We start from the raw sequence: 24,034 nt of genomic DNA on the forward strand, positions 1-24,034 counted from the left end.
CACTCATTGCTGGCGCCTGCCCCAATTGCTCTGCGCCATCAGCAGGTGTGAGCAGGGCTGGCGCCATCAGTGCATGGGAGCAGTGGCGGCAGGAGTGCGGTTGCCAGCAGACAGGGGACATGGGGCAGCGGTGGGAGGGGCCGGGCAGGGGCACGGAGGATGGGCTGAGACCCGCCCCTGTGCCCACCGCAGCCTTGTAGCCCACAGCTCCTTTCGAGGTGCACGAATTCGTGCACTGGGCCCCTAGTCTATAATAATAAAAGCGTAAATGCTAATTAGACCGGGCAGCTGAACGGCCTTCCGATGTCCTTCCAACATCCTTCTGGATGACCTTCCGGACGAAGCCCCGCGAGGCAAGCCGTCACGGCTGCGAGGGCCAAGCCCCTTGCACAAATTTCGTGCATCGGGCCTCTAGTAACACAATAAACAACCATGTACATAGCCTAAGAAATAGCTCCTATACAATTAAAGCCCCTGTGTACAACTCCCTGAATATATCCTCTCTGTACCACCTGGTTAGAAATAACCAAATTGTAAGTCTTGTTGTGGGCTCGATTCCCAGTGAGGGGCATTCAGGAGGCAGCCGATCAATGATTCTTTCTTATCATGGATATTTCTATCTCTCTCTCCCTCTCCCTTCCTCTCTGAAATTGATAAAAATATATTTAAAAAAAATTTTAATTGCCAGATGTGTATATTCCTAGCTGAAGTCAAACAAGGAGACCCTGTGCCTTCTTGTTTCATCCCTTACACTCTAAACAAGTGTCCTTTCTGCCACCCATTTAGTGCTGTTTTATGCACTTTTTTGCTTTTTGTTGGTGATATTGTTGTTTAAAATGGTCCCTCAGCACAGGGATGAAGTGTTATCTAGTGTTCCTAAGCACAAAAAAGCTGCAGTTTATGAAGAAAACATGTGTTAAGCTTCATTTAGGCATGAGCTATAGTGTTGATGGCCAGGAGTTCAACGTTAATGAATCAACAATATATAGTAAATACAGCGTCTTTAAACAGAAACACACATAAAACAAGGTTATGTATTGATTGGTTGACAAAAATGTCATGAGCAGGGGCTCACAGAAACTGACCCTTCGATTTCCCCTGGTAGCAATGGCTCAGCATTCACGGCAAATTCACAGATTCTAACTACAGCCAGTAGTAAGAACTGTATCATATCCCTTCTAATCTCTTTGGGCTGTTCTGTTGCTCATTTTCTAACTTCCCAAGCTGGATGATTAACTCATTAATTTTTAATCTTGCTCATTTTCTAACGTAAGATAAAAACACTTATGGTAATAATTTTTCTTCTAAATATTCTTAGTGGCTCCTGCTAAAATTTTAACCTTCTGACTTATTATAAACCTAATCAATCATTCATTTGATTACTATTAAAAAGCATTCCTTCCTTAAGTTTTATGTAAAGTTTCGTTTTGATACCTGTTCCTGTATTCTCTGTTCCAAACAGCTCAATAATCCAGCTGCATCTCTAGTGCCCAGAGCTGCCAGTTCGGTCTGAAATGCGGCGAGTAAAATACTTCGCTCCTTTAAGAAAACTTGCTGCAGGGCAAGCAGAAGTTCACCTCGCCAGTCTGAGAAGTTTTCATGAGACTGAGTATAAAAAATAAAAGTTAGCTCCAAATAAGCATGTTTAAAAAGGCTCCAGAAAGGATATTTATCTATTAACCAAAATATTAGAAGCCTAAAGCATGTCAATTTATTTGCAAGTATGTGACTTGGGACATTTAAATAATATATAGTAATTTATGTGAAAATGTATCATAAACAACAACAATTTAATTTGTAAAGTGCCTTAAGATGGATAAAAAGCATATAAAACTATTGAGATGCATAATACTCTTGAGTACCTCAGCTTCTCTTTGCACTTGCATTTTGGTAATTAAGTCCTTAAGAGATGAGATTGTACTGATGTAAGCTCTTCTCTCTTCTAGCCAGAATTCTGAAACTTGCTGAACAGAATGGTCCTCTCCACCACTGTAGGGAGATTCGGTAAGAGAGAGCACCTGCATGCCCTCACTGTGAACAGCTCTCAGTAATCCCTAGAAACCAAAACCCAAAAACCAGAATTATGACAACTTCTTCAAAGACTGCAAGTTCAGACAAAGTGAAAATTTAAGCAAGACAGCTTTATATATAGTTAGATTTATTTAGAAAAGCCACTGCATATAGGAAACACCATCCCACCACCTTCCTATGGAGGGAAAAGCCATAAGATGGCCTAAGACGTTATTCCTTCTACTTACCTAGTGTGCTCTTTTGGATTCAATAATTAGCCACTAATTTGACCAAAGGAAATATGTAGGAGATAATTTCTAGTCCTTGAGACCACTTTAATAATTTTGGCAAATATAAATTTCAGTAACAAAAATTTTCAAAAAAATCTTGATACAAATATATTATACTTTATTATCTGTAAAATATGGAAATAAAACTAAATAGATCCCCAAGGTTCCTTCTAGTTGTGCAATTGTCTCTCCACAGAGGATTTTACTATATAACTTTGAATAAACTATTATGTTCAATATAGAAACCACACTGGCTAAGTTTTACTAAAAGATATATGTCTTTTAGTACCTTTATTTTCTTTGGAAACGAATCTGTTGAACTTTCGCTTTCTTCTCTTTGGCCTTCTGATGTCAAGTCAAATCCCTGACTTTGTGTAAGATAAATTCCTTGACCCCAGTCTGATCCAGAATCTAAAATAAAGTAAACAACAATTGACTATTAAAAAGAAACAAGTACTTTTTAAAAAAGTACTATACAAATTCCAGAAATTTATATAACTTACCACTAGAACATATTTCTCTAGTCTGGTAACCATCAGAATGTGTTAATTCAGGAACCGAGGATCCCTAATTGGAGAAAACAAACAAATAAAAAAACCCCACATAACTTTCTTTGCTTTAATAAATAAATGAATATAGTTTTGTTTTTTCTAATGCTGTAAAAAAAAAAAACAACAGCAAAAAAACAAAAAATAACCCTCAATTAAGTTTGTTACACCTTTCAAATAAAAGAAACTATCTGTGGCTTACAACAAGGCTTTGAATTTTTTTTCTTCATGGATATTAGCATAATAGGAAACATTCATGAGTTAAGGAGCAATAACACCAGGTTTCAAATCTGCACAGGAACTTTGTGGAAAGTTAATATCTGACTCTACACAATGGAAAGACTTAAAATTGTAAGTTTATCATAAGGAAGAGATTGTCCTAAATTTCTTTTCTCTGAAAACCACAGCATTTTTTTTTAAATCACAGAATACTGAAGAACACATAGTATGAAAACCAAATACCTCTTTAGCTTTCAGACACTGTATCACTGCCTTCAAGGTACCGCATTCCTCTGTCAGTAACTGAATAGCAACATAGTGTTCCCTCTTTAAGGTTTCAGTTTCTGAAATATGTCTGGATTCCATATCCAAAATTTCAGCAGCATGTAGCTCTTGCATTTGCTCAATTTTTTCAGTAAACTGAGTGATGATTTCAGTAACTTCTTCTGATGAACATTCACTCTGTAAGTCAATTTGGATTCCTGTGTTTCTAACATGGACTTGTGGAGTCTGGTTGCTGCTATTCACCCTGAGAGTCCTGTCTGTCTGGGATGCGGTGCTTGTACCCTCTTTAATAACAAGTGGCTCTAATATGCAGAGCTTTCTGTTTTCTTGTTCCTCAGTCTCATCTTCTTTTTCTAAGAAGTAGGATAATTTCTCTTTTGTCTCTGTGAGTTGATCCCTGACTTGGCTTAAATCTTTCTGGAGAAATGCCATATTCGTTTCTTTTACCTAAAAACATAATGAATAGAACCATAGAACATTTAATTTAAAATACTGAACGTAGAATTTAGGGTAGAGAGGAGAGTATAATTCATGCTAATATGTTCATTTTTCTCAGAATAATAAAAAAAACTTCAGAAACACAGTCTTCATATATATTCCTATATATATGGTCACAGATTACCACAGAAGTGAAAACATTTCTATCAGCCTCTACTTTTGGTTCTCATGTAATATATAGTTTCCTTTAACATCTGTCTTTCTCCTCCTTCATTAATAGAATAAGGATTAAAAGCATCTTCCTAACAAAGATTCCAAGGAAAATCAAGCAAGAATATGCCAGCAATGAAATTTATAATAACTTTTCATCAAATTCACAAAGCTTTTATTTTTTTTTTAGCTTTAAGTTATGGATCTGTGTTTGTTTTCATAGAAGAGAATATACCTTGAAATAAAATTAAGATAGGTAGAAATAAGTGAATTAGGAGCTATGTTACTTATTTTACCAAAAGCTCTTGTTGAAGTTTTTCTGCCTTTTCTTTATAATTGGCCAGTTCTTCTTTAGTAGCTGCTGACTCAGCTCTAAGAGCCTCCAGTTGACCAAAGAATCCACTTTCTTCATTGGTATGAATTAGCTCAGTTGTCTGTATGGCAGTGGAAAAACATAAAACACATTTTCAAAAAATATAGCCAAGTTCAAGGCACATATACATTCATTTTTAAAAATATATTTTTATTGATTTCAGAGAGGAAGGGAGAGAGAGAAATATCAATGATGAGAGAGAATCACTGATCAGCTGCCTCCTGCATGTCCCCTACTGGGGATTGAGCCTGCAACCCAGGCATGTGCCCTTGACCAGAATCGAACCCGGGACCCTTCAGTCTGTAGGCTGATGCTCTATCCACTGAGCCAAACTGACTAGGGTGGCACATATATATTCAAATGAAGCTTTTTCAGGACTGCCTATCAGATAAAAGGAGTTGAAATGATCCATGTTCTTTCAACAAATAGGGAAACTTTTTCAGAACCATAATTTTGTATTTTTGAGACAGTAAGAAAAGACTGCTTTTCCAGGAATGAAAGGTAAATACTCTCATTAGTATATAGCCTAAAAATTTGTAAGTTATTATTTAAAATATTTTGGGTACCATTCAAAAAACTTTCATATTTATATCACTTTCCTCAAAAGATACCAGGTGTTACTAAAATAGTTCTTAGAAGTTTTATATACATGGAAAGCAGCATTACTATTTTAATATTACTTATAGTCATTTATAGTTCCAGGAAGCTAGGAAGAAAAAGCCTAGTAAGTGGCAAGAATTATTATCCTTTACAAAATAAATTATACATTTATAGAATCTTGATATAGCAGTTAATCTCCTGGTATTCACATTTACTATTCAAAATAAAAAAATATATCAAGTGAGAATTTGAAAGTTAAAGTCCTTTCACATCAGTCCTATGCCAAGAAATAACTGCGATTTCAGATCTTTATGTAAGCAGATGTACAAGGGTGAAATACAAATTGTTCATAGGAAAGAATAAAATTTATTATCAGATATAAAATCTGTAAAAGCTAAAGACTTGTTACTCATATTTTAGTTTGGTAGAACACTAGAATACTTTGATAATTTCCATTACCTAAAAGGGATGATCATATACATGCACGTTAGAGGGAAAAGGAAAAACCCCACACAAGTTCCAGAGGACATTTGCTAAACGTAACATTTCTAAGTTTCTTCTGACTACTCTATTTAATGACGATGCTAGTGAAATAAATATTGTGATTTGAAGACCACAATGATGGATACAAAATATAGTTTGTATCATTTATTCTAGTGAAAATATGCAAAGAATAGTAATATTTTTTATAAAAGCACTTTACATATGAATTGCTAGATGTAAAGAACACCACCTTTAATTTAATAAATTAGCAATCAGCTTAAGGAACAAAGGAAAAGAGAGTTTCTTAGTTTGTATTTAAATGAAAAAAATTAAATGCAAACTAACCTTGGGAACTTCAAAATCTCCCTGAGAGCTTCTTTTCCTTTCTTTGCCTCCCTGATTTTTCTCACTGTCCTCCAATAGCTTCTGTAGTTCTAGTAGCTTCTTTTCTTTTTCCACCGCATTTTTCTCTGCGATTTCTACCTGTTCTTTTTCTAAAACCAAACTAGTCTGCATTTCAACCACCTGGCTTTCTAATTCTGATATTCTCAAGGTTAATGCCGTTACATTTGACTCCATCTCGTTTTCTGTTAGTTGATTTAAATTCTGTACATTTGTTCTTTCAGGCTCCGATGAACTTTCTTGTCTCCTCTGACAGAGTTCTGCATATTCCTTGACTGCGTCAAGTTGGACCTGACTCACGACAGCAGCAGCAACTTTTTCCTCAAGTGCAGTCTGTAGGTCTACAATCTTCTTTTGGAGCATTTCTGTTTCAGCCTGGCCTTGCTCTTGCATGTCCTTTATTTGGTTATAACACTGGCTGAGTTCTAAGTTCTTTGCACTCACAGTGCTCTCAAGTTGTAGCACCTTTGTTTCCAAACTGTTTATGAAAAGTCTGCTGTTTTCTTCAAAAGATCTGAGGTAAGTCTGACTTTCTAGGGGTTGAAGAGCATCCTCAGTAAGGACTTCTTCTACTTCAGGTTTCCTTCTGCTAAGGTCTTCTATAGCCATGTTAACACTTTTCTCTGGTATACTTTGGATTTTTTCCATGTTTTCCCGTTCTCTCTTTAAGCTGCGTAATTCTTGTGTTAGCTGGTTCATTTTGAAATTGGTTTCTTTAAGTACATTTTTCATAAAGGCCATTTCCTCCTTAGTGGTTTCTACTTGCTGCTCCAAAGCCAGTTTCTCAGCTATCACCATCTCCAACTGATGTTGTAGACTATCTGCTTCTTCTGGAAGAGAATTAGCATGCACTGATGTCTTCTCTTCAATATTCAACAATTCCTGTTGAAGTTTTTCAATCACTTCATTAAGCTGCTCGATTTCTTCCTCTCTAGTTTTCTTCACACGTTCTTGATCACTCACCAAACATTCTATTTGGGTTTCAAGATCCCTTATCAGTTCATTTTTTTCTTCAATAACCTGTTAGTTAATGAAAAAAAGTAACATACATAATAAAAATGCATTTATATTTTGAGAATTCTATTTTATTTTAGGGCAGGGTATTCAAGTATTGATCACACAAAATAATATACTTCTTGGACATACTACATTAATTTTAACATAGGTCAATAGACCCCATCATATCAAAGAAGGACCTAATTTAGACTTTCACTCAGAAAGTTCTGTTAAATATAAAGAGATTTATACTTTTAGTAGCTGATTTTCTATAAGTAAAATAGTCAATATCAATACATTTAATCGAAAAATGGAAATACTGAAATGAAAACAATCTATAGCAGATAGCACCCAAATGTCATTATCTCATTTAACTTATACTAAACAATAGCATTTTTAATAGGTTTGGTTAGAATGATTTGATGAACTCTAGGTCACCAGAGACTCCTTGTAAAACATGAAAAGTCTTTGACAATATTAGGAGGGGATAAAAAATATATAGCTTGTGAAATTAAGAATTCATGGGTAAAGAGAATGAAGGTTTATTTATTTTGATATTCAAAGAGAAACTGAAAATAAAAATCACCATTTTGTCCCTTTTAAAATTCTAGCTCAATTAACTTCAGGTAATAATCCATCTTAAATTAGTGTACCTTGTTATCTGTTGTAATTTTAAGTTGATGCTGAAGTTTTGTAATTTGTTCATTCAATCGGTCAATTTCTACCTCTTTTTCCTGCATTATTTGAGCAACTTTCCCAAATATCACATGGTGGTCCTGAGTAGAGGTAGCATCAGATTCCTTTACAGCAAATCCCAGCTTCTCCATTTCATCCTAGGGACAAAAATAATCTTCCCAGTTGGACAAATCATTATTTCTAAACTTTCAATTAACTTTTACAAAAGATATAGTGCCTAAAATATACAAATTAAAGAGTCAGAAATAGCACAGGTATTGTAAATCAATAATTCTTAAAATATTTTGATAACAGGTATGCATTTTTTCATTTATGAGGAATTTAAATGTTTCTATTGGCTTAAAAATAAGTTCCATGCAAATCCATTTGCAACGAATGCTCCTTTGTTAGCAAATGCTTAATATAAACACCTGCATAAGACAAAAACTATGAATTATTTAGCAAAGCTTTTCTTAACTAATTACCTTAAATAATTTGTTTTCTTGTTCAAGTTCTTGTAGGCGGGTAGTAGCTTCCTTTTTCTGTATTTCTAATTGCATATGTAGTTGCTGAACTTCTTCATTCTTATTTTCCAGTTCTTCTCTAAACTGTTCTAACTGTTCTTCTAAGTTTGTGATCTTCGATACCAAAATTATCAAAAAGAAAGAGAAAAAAATTATTTATACAAATATTTATCAAGAGAGATGAAGAATGCTGTATTAGCTATATAAAGTGTGTGTGTTTTAAAAAAATTATTTATTTTTATTGATTTTTAGAGAGCGAGGAAAGGAGAGAGAGAGAGAGAGAGAGAGAGAGAGAGAGAGAGAGAGAGAGACATTGATCTGTTGTCTCAAGTACCCTCACCGACCAGGAATCGAACCCACAATCTAGGTATGTGCCTTGACCAGTAAATGAACCTGCAACCTTTTGGTGTATAGGATGATGCTCCAACCAACTGAGCCACCTGGCCAGGGCTGTGAGAATAAAGGAAAGCAGTTTCTCTAAGTCAGATGTAACTGTGTGGTTTCTAGACTTTTTAAAACGTAACACTCTTAAATCATCCTGCCCAAAGCAAAGATGAGACCTTCAGAGGAAGGATACAGGAGCTATTTCCTACCTAAAATACTCTGAGATAAAGCAGAAAAGGATCATGGGAGAGGAGAAAAAGTCTACATTTAAGATTTTATTTTATGTTAAATTTAGTTTTTATCAAAAGGTTGAAGAAAGTAATAGAATTAAATCAGTTATTTTTGCCACCAGCTGTGAACAGCTCAATTTAGTCCATATGAATACCCAACAAAGGATCTGGCTGCCATGTGCCTTGTTTAAGCAGAAGGAAGCAGAGGTGGAGGTCAGAAATAAGAAACTTAAAAAGTTAGTTATTAATACTATCTTAACAGAAAATTAGAGAGCTCCTACATGTAGGACAATATAATTTTGGCTCATTTCTGAGGATGAATCTCATTAATGATAAAGCCATTAAATTGCTCTTTGATGGTTAGATAGTGACTGAAACTAATGATCAATATTAGAAGCTCCTATTGTTCTATTTTAAAAATTGGGTTTGATTGAGGACAGGAACAGTCATTTAGCTCACTGCTCTGTAGCTACTTATAAATATTTAATGAATGGATTTGCAAATGGGTATATACCTGATGATCAAATTGCTGCATTAAAAACAACCTAAGACGCAGAAGCAGCATTTAATGGCAACTGGCAGTCTATAAATCATTTATCACCTTAGAATTTCAAAGGGGGCATATACTGATTACATAGATACATAATCAGAATGGTATCTTAGCATTGGCAAGGCAAAGACCTTCAAAACCGTTCAGCCTAATACTCCCTTAATGGAAACAGTATTGATACTAGTAATAATAGCCATCATTTATAGACAATTTACTGTTAGGCATTGTATAAAGTGCTTTATATGTACTATTTTAAAAAACCCCTGTAACAAACTTATGAGATCTCTGCTAAGATTATCCCCATTTCAGAGATGAGGAAGGGAGTTACTGAGAGAGGAGTTTCCTAGTCCTGAGGTCACAAGGCCAATATGTGGAAATCAGCTTTTGGACCAGAGAAGTTTACCTCTGGAGCCTTACTTTTTTCCCCAATAAGGAAATAGTTTATTTCAGTCTCCACATGCCTTTATATCCTTAGTTATAGGACTTCTGTTCAGCTAATCTTCAGATGGTTCTCCAGGTTGATTGTTCTATAATTTAGTTGTAATTTTGATGTGGTCATAGGAGGAGGCGAGCACAGCATTTACCTACTCCACCATCCTGACTGGCTGGAGCCTTACATTCATAACTATCATTTATTCTGCTTCTAATAATTAATGTCAAAGACTCATATTTAAATTATTTTCTGTAACCCTGGTATTAAACTCAGCAGACACATCTTAAATACATTTATAGATGTGCATATATAATTATCAGGTTAGTTTGTTGAAAATTGTGATGATTATATCTTCTTCAAAGTTATCTAATATCTATTTATACTTATCACTATCTTCTACAACTTCTTTTGATGACAAGGTATTATTTCAACACATACATAGATATTTAAGTTCAAAATTGCTGCCTTACCTCACATGGTATTTATTTTCTTTTTGATACAACAGATTAAGGTCGAATACTTAGCTCTGTGATTTAAAGCCTTGCTATTCAAAGTGTGGCCCCTGGCGCAGCAGAATTGGCATCATCTGGGAACATGTTAGACGCAGAGATTCTCGAGCCCCACCCAGACTTGTTGAATCAGAGTCTTCACTTCAACAAGATCCCAGGGGGATTCACGTTCACATTACAGTCTGAGAGGCACTGGTCTAAAGCACTAACACTCCTGTTAGAGACAGCTGAAACTGAGGCATCACAACAGAGATTTCAACTCCCAAAAATCACCTCAAAGGACATTCTTTCCTTTTATTCAGCCAGATTCCAGCTGTAGTCCCAGGTTGTCTTAATACTGAGTCTATAACAGGGGTGGGCAAACTTTTTGACTCGAGGGCCACAATGGATTCTTAAACTGGACCGGAGGGCCGGAACAAAAGCATGGATGGAGTGTTTGTGTGAACTAATATAAATTCAAAGTAAACATCATTACATAAAAGGGTACGGTCTTTTTTTTTTTTTTTTAGTTTTATTCATTTCAAACGGGCCGGATCCAGCCCGCGGGCCGTAGTTTGCCCACGGCTGGAACAACCCTAAAGCATAAGAATATTATTAAGGTTTAAAAACAGAATGGTAGCTATTTGTTTTAATCTTGTTTACTTTAGGTACCAAAGGATATCTATGTAGTTGCTGAGCTTCTATTGGATTACATTAATATACTCCATTTGTGTTTTCTTTTTAAGTGATTTTATCTTTTTTTTTTTTTTTATAATATGTAGGTTTCCTTAGTTAGTAGTAGAGTCCTTGAAATCCAGTGCTTGTTTTACAGTTGGACAGTGGTGGTCTATATCTAGTAAGAGCTCAATAAATGTTGAATGACAGTCTTTAATACTTATATATCAACAAGGCCAAACATGGCCCACTGCTTTTGCAGTAGAGCATTACAGAGCTCCAGAATCAGAGAAATAAACTGGAGGAATTCTTGCTCAACCACTCACTGTGTGACCATGAGCAAGTTAACCTCTCTCTCTCTTTTTTTTTTTTTATTGATTAAGGTATTACATATGTGTCCTTATCCTCCCATTGCCCCCTCACCTCCCTGCCACTCATGCCCTCACCCCCCTGGTGTCTGTGTCCACTGGTTAGGCTTATATGCATGCATACAAGTCCTTTGGTTGATCTTTACCCCTTACCCCCTTTGAGGTTTGAGAAGCATCGATCAGACCGTCAAAGTTAACCTCTCTTAAAACTCTGGTAAAATAGAGATGACAATAGAGCCTATTCTTAGGGAGACACTAGGGTTAATAACATAGGACATTTGAAATACTTACACTTTCTAGCACAGACCTAAACAAAGTTAACTATTATTATTTACTAGAGGCCCAGTGCATGGATTCGTGCTGGTTGGGGGGCATGGCCTGTGGGGATTGGCCCGCTGGGGGAGCGCCGCTCATCCTGGTCAGCTGAGCGGCTGTGGACCCGCCTTCTGAGTGGGCTGTGGATGCCGGTCAGTCAAACAGTGCTCCTATTGTGGGAGCGCACTGACCACCAGGGGACAGCTCCTGTGTTGAGTGTCTGCCCCTGGTGGTCAGAGCACATCATAGTGACTGGTCGACTGGTCATTCTGAGTTTGGTCGCTGGGCTTTTACGAGTGTCCTAACAAGTTTTTTGAGATACCAGCTGTCTCTTGGCCGATTTTTTGCATTGAGTTGACAGAGTAATTTGAGTTAATGAGCTCCTTAATGAGCTCCTTAACGAGCTCAGTCTCGGAATGAATTAAACTCGTAAGTCAAGGCCCCACTGTATAGATTATTGCCATCTGTAAGCTAGATTTCATTAGCTCTATAGGGAGCTAAAACCTATTGAAGTAATCTTATTCTTAAAGAAATTATTCTAATTCTCTCTACATTATTCCCCTTCTCTTATCATCCTGAAACTCCTATCTTTTAAAGTTTTCTTCTCTTTCTATTCATTCTGCTTTCTAAACATTATAACTTTAAACAAAATTTAGGCTTTGAGAGTAGCCTAAAGGTATCTCAAATATAATGACACATATACATCTAATGTTTATTCTCCATCAGATAGCTGAAAATATTTGCCTAGTGCAGGACAGAATACTTAAGATGTTTTCACTGAAAGATATGTTTTAATTTTACTTTCCTGTCTTTCAGCCTCCAGTTACAGCTGAGTGCATTCTGACACTGTAGTTGTCACTGTTATTAAAAACTAGCAGACCAGGGCCAGCTGTTGGGTTAGCTCTTGCCCTGGCTGGTTTTGTTCAGTGGATAGAGCGTTGGCCTGCGGACTGAAGGGTCCCAGGTTCGATTCTGGTTGGGGCACATGCCCGGGTTGCAGGCTCAGTCCCCAGTGGGAGGGTGTGTGGGAGGCAGCTGATCAATGATTTTCTCATCATTGATGTTTTTATTTCTCCCTTCCTCTCTGAAATCAATAAAAAAAAAATCACCTCATTAAGGTAACAAGAGGCACATTTATTGTCAACACCCCCCCCACAAAAAAACAAAACCTTTTAGATAATCATTAGTATTATGTATCAACATGAAAACAATCCTGCTCATAGAAATGATTATTTCTATTAGTCATTTATATAGACGGCTTTTTCAACTCTAAACTACACATTCTCTGAGCTGTAGTTTTAGCTGATGTCTAAATCATCCTTATATTTTTCAAAGCACTTATTTACATTTATAAACTGTTTAAGTTCAATAAATATTTGTTAAAATATATTAAAATGTCCTGAGAAAAATTATATGGATAAAAATGTAATTTACAAAATTTAAACATTTTAAATGATATAATATAGCTAGACAATGTAGAGTACAATATATTTTAGAAAAACTAACAGTAGACAAAGGTTTAAATAAGTTATAATTTAATTAGGAATTGGGAATTACTACTATTTTAAAAGTGGGATTTTTTTTGGCGGAAAGGGTGAGTAGAAAAACATAACTTTATATAATTACTTTATTATTAATCTTTTGTTTTAAGACTATGTTTAGTATATTCTAAAACAGCACTATGCTCTCCCAGGTCAATACAACTTAAAGGAAAAAACCCACAGCAAAGTAACAAAAATTCAAAGCCCATGGTAAGGTCAGCAGAAAAGAAAGATACTGCCTTTGCCTTAACACTACTCACTAATTCTCTACTCTCATCTTCCTTCAATGTATATCTAACCAAATTGGCCTCCTTTTTGTCCTCAAAACTTCTTGCTGCATCAAACCCTTTACACTTGCTGTCCCCTCTACCGGAATACTCTTCCTTCCTCACACCAGTGATGTTTAAATGTTTATGGTCTTCAAGGTCAAAGGCAATGAGCTAAGAAACAGTCTAAATTTTGGTGTTAGACCATAAATTCCACTCTGTTCAAATGATATTTTCAGGGGACTTGTTCATAATAATTCAAAGCACAACTGTCATTAAAAATAAACTCTTGCCCGGCTGGTGTGGCCCAGTGGTTGAGCATCAACCCATGAACCAGGAGGTCATGGTTCAATTCCCAGTCAGGGCACATGTCTGGGATGTGGGGTCAATCCCCGTTGTGGGGCAGCCGATCAACGATTCTCTCTCATCACTGATGTTTCTATCTCTCTCCCCCTTTCCCTTCCTCTCTGAAATCAATAAAAACATATTTTAAAAAAATAATAAATAAACTCTTTACCTCTTTTTCCTTTCTGTCTATGGCGTCTCTCTCAGCCTGCAATTGTACTTCTAGGGACAATTCTGCTTTAGCTTCTACAGCTCCAAATTGTTTTCGGTCCTCTACCTTTAAATATATAAAAATTTTCTCAAATTTTCAGACATTAAATCTTGATTATCCTTTTTAATTGGAGAAGTAGCAATTCTATTTCTCCCAATTAGAAGTAGATAATCTACATTAGTGAATAATCAAAGAGTTATAGGTGTTCAGTCTTGAATGCATTTTATACAAACTCACACAGAAATGTTTGACACTCTTAAAATTCATTCCTCAGATAAAATGAAGTCTGTCCCCTCACCTGCCCCCTCCCAAGCTTCCTTCCCTGCTCTTTTTTTTCCCCATTCATTTTTGTTTTTTACAGTATAATAGGAATAGATTTCATTACTTTCTAGTCTGGGGTAGAGCATCAGTCTAAACTGATGTCCACAGTTTTTTCACTGGCTATTATTTTAGAATCACAATCTAATGATGGTTAAAAGAGTAATTAATTCTTCTGGTTTAACTAATCTTCCTTTCTCAGGACTAAGGCATGCAAGTAACCTTTAGAAATAAAAATAACCAGAAATGGTTATAATGTCAATGAAGACATAAAGATATATACTTCATGCAATAACATCAAAAAATCAATAACAATTTTTTACTTAAAAGAACTGACGTTCATGTAATTGGGAGTAACCTGCATTAAAATACTTGATGAAAATCAACCCGAAGAAAATGTCCCACCTTTTGGAAAGGGTCTGTACTAACGAGTAAGGCTTGCTCCAGTTCTCTTACTCTGAACTCCAGTTTCTCAATTTCTTCATTCCGTTCTTGTATGTCCCTCTGAAGCTGCTCCTTAGAGAGCAAAAGCTCACTGCACTTGTCTGTTTTTTCTTTCAGATGATTTGTTAACTGTTCAACCTGGAAATATGTAATACACAAAAACTGTAAATTCAAAAAATTTCAGCAAGTTAGTAGAACATCTATCCCCATTTCAGAAAGTATTTTTGGCTCTAGCTGGTTTGGCTCAGTGGATAGAGTGTCGGTCTGTGGACTGAAGGGTCCCATGTTCGATTCCGGTCAAGGGCATATGCCCTGGTTGTGGACTTGATCCCCAGTTGGGGGTGTGCAGGAGGCAGCCAACCAATGATTCTCTCATATCATTGATGTTTCTATATCTCTCTCCCTCTCCCTTCCTCTCTGACATCAATAAAAAAATATATATATATTTTAAAAAAGTATTTTTGGATGCTATGTTTATTATTATTATTATTATTTTAATCCCAACCTGAGGATATTTTTTCCCATTGATTTTTAGAGAGAATGTAAGGAAGAAGAGAGGAGGGGGAAGAGAGAGAAAGAGAGAGAGAGAGAGAGAGAGAGAGAGAGAGAGAGAGAGATTGACGTGAGACACATCGATTCATTGATTGGTTGCCTCCCACACGTGCCCTGACAAGGGGGCCAGGGATCAAACCTGCAACCAACTGACCTACCTGGCCAGGGCTATACTATAAATTTTTTTTTAAATAAAATTTATTTTGGGCCCTGCCAGGTAGTTGGTTGGAGTGTCATCCAGATACACCAAGGTTGCGGGTTCAATCCCTGGTTGGGGCACATGCAAGAATTAACCAATGAATGCAGTGGAACAACAAATCAATGTTTCTTTCCCTATCTCTCTTTCCCCCTCCCTCTCTCTCTAAAACAAAAAAAAAAAGAATTTTAAAATTATTTTCAGAAATAATAGTTAAATTTAAGTGTTCATTGTGTACCAGGACAATACTTCTATCTGATGGGTTCTATTGCAATCTCTATTTTAGAAATGAGTAAGCAAGTTTTAGAAAGTGACTTTAGCCATTGTCACACACCTAGTAAAGGGCAGAGCCATGATTTGAACTGGGATGGTCTAAACCCAAGCATAATTTTTTTATAACCATGATAAGCCACCTTTACAATTTATACAATGAATCTTCCCTCATTCATGTAGCATTCACTTGGTAAATATGAAGTTCTGGTTATGTGTTCATATAAGGAGAAAATGGACAGTTGGGGTGAAAAGTAGAAGCAAGAGAATAGTAAGGAGGCTACCAAAATCATCTAAGTAAGAAATAACAACAGCTAAGATTTAAGGAGATGAATGAAAAGGAAAAGAATAAGAAAATGTAGTGAAACTTGACTTACTAACAGATAAGGAGGGCTGAGAAAAAGCGTGGAATTAAGAATGCATTCTAGGTCTTAACAATGAGGAAGGTGGAGATGGTATAATATTTACTGAAATGAAGGAACATGTTTTATTCTTATCCTTCTTGGTGGGGGATAGTCAGGCATCAAAAGCTCTCTTTTGAGCATATTAATTTTGAGACAACTAAGAGGAAATATAGACTGGGAAACTGATTATTCAAATCTGGGGCTAAACTGAGCTGTTAGGGCTGGCGATACAAATGTGGAGTCATTTATATATAACTGCCTTGGAAGAGAATATAAATAGGAAAGAAAAGGGGCTCAAGACTAAGATTTAGGGTACTCCATCATTTATTTTGGGTCAAAAAACAAAGACAAGAGAAAGAGACCTATGAAGTGAGTGTGTCACAGAAGCCCAAGAGAAGGAAATGTTTCAGGAAGAAGGTTGTATGAATGCCTCTACATGGTCTAGAGCAGCGGTTCTCAACCTGTGGGTCGCGACCCCTTTGGTGGTCGAATGACCCTTTCACAGGGGTTGCCTAAGACCATCGGAAAACACATATATAATTACATATTGTTTTTGTGATTAATCACTATGCTTTAATTATGTTCAATTTGTAACAATGAAAATACATCCTGCATATCAGATATTTACATTACAATTCATAACAGTAGCAAAATTACAGTTATGAAGTAGCAACGAAAATAATTTTATGGCTGGGGGTCACCACAGCATGAGGAACTGTATTAAAGGGTCGCAGCATTAGGAAGGTTGAGAACCACTGGTCTAGAGAAATGGTTACTGGACATAGCCATGAGGCTGTGGGTAACCTTCACGGAACAGTTTCAACAGTGTAGAGCAGGGGTGGGGAATGTCTGGCCAGAGGGCTGTATAGGCCCCACAGAATCATTTGGCCTGGCTCTGCCAAGGCATTAGGGGTGAGTTAATTAAATGTTTGACCAAACGCAGCAGGCTAATTTTTAAGCTGACAATTTTGTATGGCCCCCGAATGATGTTATAAATATCCAAATGGCCCTTGGCAGAGAAAAGATCCCCCACCCCTGGAGTAGAGGATAATAAACCCCTCTGAGACAGAGAGGTTAGACACTTCATTGGAGTGGACTGAGAAGAGACTGGGAGATGGGGAAGTAAAGAGTGATTGAATATAGACAACTCTTTTGATCAATTTTTTTGGGCATGGGGAATAAAAAATAAGTAGGAAAGTTTGTTTCATTGGGCAATACTAGAAGATAAATATAAGTAGTAATGATTCCAAATGTCAATGCACACATTTTTAATCCTCACCTAAGGATATTTTTTCCATTGCTTTTCAGAAGGGAGCCGGGGGGAGAGAGAAAAAAACATTCATGTGAGAAAGACATATCGACTGGTTGCCTCCTGCATGTGTCCCAACTGGAGGTGGGGAGAGAACCCATAACCCAGGCACGTGCCCTTGAATAGGAATCGAACCCGTGACCCTTCAGTGCGTGGGCCAATGCTCTAACCACACCAGCCGGGACTCAATACACATAATTTTTAGGGTTTTAAGAACCTTTTCATGTCAAAGTAATATTTAATTTTCTGATTTTGAAGGTTTATGTACAATAGAAAGAATTCCTTTTAAGTTTTTCAAAATATGCACCTTGTTTTACAATATATAAATTATTTTAAGGTAGACAATATCAGTAAAGTTCTTACCTCTCTAGTTTGATGTTCACTGATAGGCTGAAATCGAGGTACAACCTTAAGTTGCTGTTCTAATTTCTGTATTTCCTGTTGGAATACATCTCTCTCATGTTCTCTATCAATGGCTTGCTCCTGAATTTTAATAACAGTAATTGAAGAAACAATATTTATTGAAGTTATTATTTTCCTCACATACCCTTTGGTTATAGGTACAGTTTTGTTTGAAGACAAATAACTGATGACCACAGAATACCACTCCAAACCAGAAGATAACATTTTTGTATGGTATGTAGCCTACGTGGGCTCGTCAACAAAAATTTAAGCATTTAAATATTATTTGAAGCACATTTTTTTTGTTTGAGTAATGTTAAATACAAAATAAAAGATATTCTCCTTAAAATGAATTTACATTTTTGGAACAAAGGATGTATTCCACTGTTAATTTAAGTATTAGACAAAATAAATAGAAGAAATTATTTAGTAAATCAATTTATATCATCCTAATCTAGGTTTTACACTTAAAAATCATATAATGTGTAAGGATCAGATTCTCTGATATGTGAAGTGAACTTTAGGCTTAAATGAAACCGCAAAGAAGAAAATCCATGCGAAATTAGAGATGTGACATCTTTTTGCAAGAGATTAATGACAACATGACAACTGTTCCCGTCCCTTGTTTCCAAGGGAACACTGTTACCAGTATGAATATCTCTTGTGGGTATGACAATGGGGGCCAATTAGCTCTTAGGATCCTCTCCTGTTTTGGCTATTGGTTAAAAGAAAGACTAGGACAAGCTTCTTAACTATGAATTTGGAAAGGCTAACTGGCAAGGCTTCTTTATAATCTGCCTGTATTGCTTTTAATTCTGATTGCTGATTCTAACACTTATAATTTTTAATTTGAAGAATACTTTATAATTAATTGGTAAAGACACATATAGAAGAAAATATGGAATTCATGAGTCTCTTCATAATTTAAAACTCACAACCTAGAATAGCAACAGATAGCAATCCACTGAGAAAAACCAACATTTAAGCTGAGGATACTTACATCTAAAAATTTTCTTGTTTTTTCCAACTGCTTTTCCAGTGCTTGGTTCTGTTGTCTTAAATCCATTAGTTCAGCATTTTTTTCTTGTTCCAGCTCTACAAACCTACTAACTTGTTCCTCAACATCTATTTCTAGAGCTTTCACTTGTTTTTGAAGGTCATCACATACTTTTTCAGCTTGACATTGTACTTCTAATTTTTCCTTCATTAGTTTTTCTGTCTCCTGTAATAATTCTGTTTATAAATGCAAAAATATACTATGTTAAATCACAGTGGCATTATAATAGTGAAATCACCCATTAACTATGTTTAAATTTTACTTTCAGGACATAAAGATCAGTTTTATTTCAAATACATGTAGAAAAAGAAAATATTCCTATGAAAATATCAAAATAACATTCCTACTTTAGTAAGCAAGTAGTATCAATAAAATTATACAGAATTAACAAAAAGAATGTCCTGTCACTGAAAACAGTATTTTTGTGAAAGCAGCACAGCAATGACACCCCCCAAAAAAATCCACTTTTACTATGAGGAAAAGAACAAAGTCTAATTATATTCAATATAGAAATAACTCACCTCAGGCAAAAATCAATTCATTCTAAAACCATAAAGTCACTTTTATATGCATACACAATACACATGAAGATCAAATACTGCAAATCTTGAACCAAGGCAAGTAAAAGTTAGAGAAAAAGAAATACAACTGCAATCAGAATTTTGTGTTAGTCTTAATCCTTATTAGATCCATATTCCTGAGTGAGTCTTGCACACTCATATATATATATGTGTATCAAGGGAAAAGTGGTACGTAGGAAAGGCAGTGCGGTGTACTGCTTATAGTTCTGCCACTTATCTCCTATGTGACACTTAACATGATGCCCTTCCTTTTCCTTATATATAAACTGGGAACAGTAACAGTACTGATCTCTAAGAGTTACTGTGGGATCAAATGAGTTAATACATGTAAAGAATAGTGCCTAGGATGGTAGGCACTATATAACTGTTAGCTATTATTAATATTAATTATATAATAATGAAGTATATGTAGCCAAGTAAAACAATTCTCTAGTGAAGAAAATGGAAGAAACAAAACCGTAGAGTCTTTATACTAACTGGTCTGCCAACAAACTACTCAGGACTAGGAATCTAGAAAATCTAGGAAGCTTGCCTTTTAAAACAATACTGACTTAGATGTTAATATAAAAGTAAATCAACCAGAAAGTCTCTTTATGGAATTCATTGATTCTCTTGATGCCATCATCTTATATACTTCTTGATTTAGAAATAGCATTTTGAAAAGCCATAGGCTGTAAGAGTTTAATATATTTGTTAAAGAAAAAATGTTTAATAAACCAACATAAAAAAAATCAAAATGGTCTTAAGCTCTGTGGAAAAACAGATATAATAAGATGATGGTCACTGTGAATCTTAGCTGTTAATTTCAAATATAAATATGTATTTTTATTATAAGAAAAGGTTTTGTTAAAGAGAAAAATTAGTATGAGACACAACAGCAAAATTAGAGATATGCTAGTTGGTTGAAAGTCCAAGTGTCACCCAATTTTTGGAGTTGTAAATTTAACACCCAAAGATTGGCCATGCAATTGTATAAACACACCTGATCCACGTGCTGCATCGATTGCAGCATCTACTAGTCCTATGAGAATAGAAAAACAAAAAACAAAACAAAAACAAAAAAAAACACACACAAAATATAATTTACTATTTTCTATTTTCTAAAATAGGATAATATACACACAAAAAGAATTAAAAGTAAAAGGTGAACCATTGAATATTAATGGTAACACTTTGACACATGCCAGTGTTTCTTAATTTTACATATATGAGCCATATACTTTCCATATTAAAAATTCCAACTCTAGCCTTGGCCGCTGTTGCAAAATGGTTAGAGCATTGGCCTGTGTACCAAAGGGTCTCTGGTTTGATTCCCAGTCAAGGGCATGTACCTGGGTTGCAGGTTTGATCCCTGACTCCACTTGGGGTGTGCGTGGGAGGCAACCAATTGATATGTCTCTCTCATGCTGATGTTTCTCCCTCTCTCTCAAAAAATCATGAAAAAAATATTCTTGGGTGAAGATTAACAACAACAACAAATCCAATCCTAAACCTGTTTTGAACAAATTTGAGCAACCAAATTACATATATTACAAAAATGTATGTTGTATTTCTCAACTAGTAAAACTACACACAATTCCAACAGCTTGTAAAATATAAAAGTGAGGATATAATAAAAAGGATTTAAAGTTCCATTGTTACAAAGACTGACATTTATGTTTTTACTATTAAACACACTTTACTTCAAGATGTTACCTACTTTCTTACTGAACAAAAGATTAAAATTCATACATTCTTTGAACTCCTACTTAGATTAAACTAGATGTCAGTCTATTTTTAACAGCCACTGACCTTTTCAAGCTATTCTCTTGTAGGCCAAAATCCACCCCCACCTGCTCACTACTAATACCAGATCAGTGCTCTTCATTACTTAATCCAAGTATACATTTTTGCTGCCTATCTGCTATTAAAAGAATTGAATCTTACTGAATTTAAAAAATATCCTGCCTCATTATGTGCAGCTTTCTCTTGAAGCAGAGGTTTAAAGAAAAAAGAACTATCTTTTCTTGTTAAAACTTGCCAAAGGAAAAAGAAAAAAAAAATTCTGATCCCACATATTTGGCTAGTAAGACATTTACCAATAAGGTAGATTTTCTTATAAATTTTTGATCTCTACATAAAGTACGTGAATAATGGCACTGAAAGGGGGAAAAAGCCACCTTGAACTTTTAAGGAATGTTTCATACAAAGTCTAAGAATACATACGCTGTTCGACTGGGCCTGCTTCTGCTTTCATAGCCTCCTTCTGTCTGCACAGCAATTCTCTTTCTTCCTGTATCTGCTGTTGCTCTGCTTCCAATTCTTGTAACCTGTTACTTGCACATAACAACTCCTGCTCAAGTCGATCTATTATATCAGCTTTTTCCTGAATTTGCCTTTCATAAAGGGTTTTTTCATCTGCATAGCCATCAATGACACCTATAAGATAAAATTAACAGGAAATGGGATTATTACTTATTTCAAATTATACCGTTAGGTTTTATATAAATAAAAGGGGTGTACTGCTAGCAAAACTAAACCACTCCAAACTATTAGCAGTCTTGAGTGAATTTGCTGCTGCTGATAGCAACTGTAGTATGTTCAATGCAGCTTTTTTTCTTGTTAACCATTATACCTAAATATGAAATTCCTCTGAACTTTCTGTGCTAATGTATCACATCTTGTGGGTTTACCTTACTTTATTAAACACATATAAATAGATAGGTTCCTGGAAACCTATATATAAATCAGATGCTTATGAACTGAATCACATTTTAAATTTACTAGAGAAAGTTGATATTTAAGTGATTCTACAAGGCCAACACCCAGCACAGCAGGGTGCAATATAAACAGCCTGGGGCTTTACAGGCTTAAAGCCTGGCATCACCATTTAATGGTGAGTGACCCTGAAAAATCATTAATATCTTAGCTTCCGTTTCCTCATCTTTAAATTACAAGAGTTGTCTTAGGATGGTGGGATTATGGTAACAACCTACCATCACCCATTTCTGTATTTTCTAAAAATTTTTATACATTCTATAATTCTATTAAGTACTTTTTATAATTAAAATATATATAGTTTTAAAAATTGTTTGAAGTAATTTGAAGACAAATTACATCTACTTTTTAATGGTCACTCTAAATTAGAGTAGATTACTAGTTTCCAAACCTGGCTTGCATCAAAATCTCTATATTTAGACTAGAAATTTCCCACCCTCAGTTGCCAATGGCAAGTTGCTCACCTTCAGCCTTACTAAGCTCCACAGCCAGCTGCTCTCTGGCCCTGGACTCCTCATGGAGGCGCTCTCGCAGTTCTTCTTGGCACTTAAGGGACTCTGTTGCTTCTCGTTTCTGTCTAAATGACTCACGCATCAACTCTGTCTGTGTAACCCTTGCATGTTCGAGCTAAACGAGAAGGGAAAGTATACATGAAGGAAAACAACTAGTGTTGGTAATACCAATGTCATTCCCCATTAAAGCTTTAAAAAAGAGATTTTAAATAAGAGTAAAGGCATACAATACTTGTTGAACTGTACTCATTTAATATTTTTAGTACATGCTAACATTAGTAGGTGGGATAAACAAGTAGATTAGCTGTGTACAACTTTCAATAAAAGATGTATTCTAGTTTAACAGAAAATTGCTTCTTTTGTAAATAAACCACTTTACATGACAAGATCTGTATTCTATTGTATAAAGAGACATAAAAAGTAAATAAGACATAGGTTCTTTTTGTATTTGATAAATAATTTTATGTAACTATGTGTTCTATGATACTTTATTTCTTTTATATTTACATTTATTTATTAATTGTGACTCCTACTGCACACTGTGAGGAACTAATAATATATGATTAAATACAATGATCCATGAACAAAATCACAGTGGCAAAACAAAATGAAATTACATTTATAACTCATGTTTTAACTAAAAGCCTTGTTTCTATCCATTTGTGAAACAACTACAAGATTCTATATGGTTATTCTGTTTCTTTTCAAAACCTTATAACACAGAGGCATTATCCAAAACACAGTCCCCTTAAAATGCTGTCACTGGCACACAATAACTATGTGCCAAAAAAATTTTTAAGATGACAAGATAACACTCAAGTATTGTACAGACTCAAGGCCAAAGCTCTAAAAAAAAAAAAAAAAGAAAGAAAGAAAGAAAGAAAGAAAGAAAGAAAGAAAGAAAGAAAGAAAGAAAAAGAGATCACCGTTACCAGCTGCATGAAACTACAGAAAAGCACTTGTCTCTGACTTAGTTTTCTGGGCTACTGACTGCTAATCTATTCTTATTGAAACAACTACATGGGAAAAAAACTGGGCTCAAATTGAATACTTAGTTCTAGATCAATGGTTCTCAACCTTCCTAATGCCGCGACCCTTTAATACAGTTCCTCATGTTGTGGTGACCCCAACCATAAAATTATTTTCGTTGCTACTTCATAACCGTAATGTTGCTACTGTTATGAATCGTAATGTAAATATCTGATATGCAGGATGTATTTTCATTGTTACAAATTGAACATAATTAAAGCATAGTGATTAATCACAAAAACAATATGTAATTATATATGTGTTTTCCGATGGTCTTAGGCGACCCCTGTGAAAGGGTCGTTCGACCCCCAAAGGGGTCACGACCCACAGGTTGAGAACCGCTG

At 35.4% G+C, this 24,034-nt stretch overlaps 1 protein-coding gene across 1 annotated transcript in view; it reads right to left on the reverse strand.

Moving 5' to 3' along the window:
• AKAP9 (A kinase (PRKA) anchor protein 9) overlaps positions 1 to 24,034 on the reverse strand; it is a 123,006-nt gene that overhangs the window by 18,390 nt on the left and 80,582 nt on the right. The window contains exons 18-32 of the mRNA XM_014547560.1: positions 22,614 to 22,776; positions 21,598 to 21,810; positions 18,755 to 18,987; positions 17,716 to 17,835; positions 14,583 to 14,759; positions 13,821 to 13,925; positions 8,015 to 8,167; positions 7,508 to 7,687; positions 5,802 to 6,878; positions 4,297 to 4,434; positions 3,311 to 3,799; positions 2,804 to 2,867; positions 2,590 to 2,711; positions 1,863 to 2,054; positions 1,435 to 1,605 (exon numbers count right to left, since the gene is read on the reverse strand). Coding sequence (XP_014403046.1) covers positions 1,435 to 1,605; positions 1,863 to 2,054; positions 2,590 to 2,711; positions 2,804 to 2,867; positions 3,311 to 3,799; positions 4,297 to 4,434; positions 5,802 to 6,878; positions 7,508 to 7,687; positions 8,015 to 8,167; positions 13,821 to 13,925; positions 14,583 to 14,759; positions 17,716 to 17,835; positions 18,755 to 18,987; positions 21,598 to 21,810; positions 22,614 to 22,776 — 3,597 coding nt within the window. The remainder of the gene's footprint in view (positions 1 to 1,434; positions 1,606 to 1,862; positions 2,055 to 2,589; positions 2,712 to 2,803; positions 2,868 to 3,310; positions 3,800 to 4,296; positions 4,435 to 5,801; positions 6,879 to 7,507; positions 7,688 to 8,014; positions 8,168 to 13,820; positions 13,926 to 14,582; positions 14,760 to 17,715; positions 17,836 to 18,754; positions 18,988 to 21,597; positions 21,811 to 22,613; positions 22,777 to 24,034) is intronic.

This window comes from Myotis brandtii, unplaced genomic scaffold, assembly GCF_000412655.1.
Source record: "Myotis brandtii unplaced genomic scaffold, ASM41265v1 scaffold48, whole genome shotgun sequence".
NCBI lineage: Eukaryota > Metazoa > Chordata > Mammalia > Chiroptera > Vespertilionidae > Myotis > Myotis brandtii.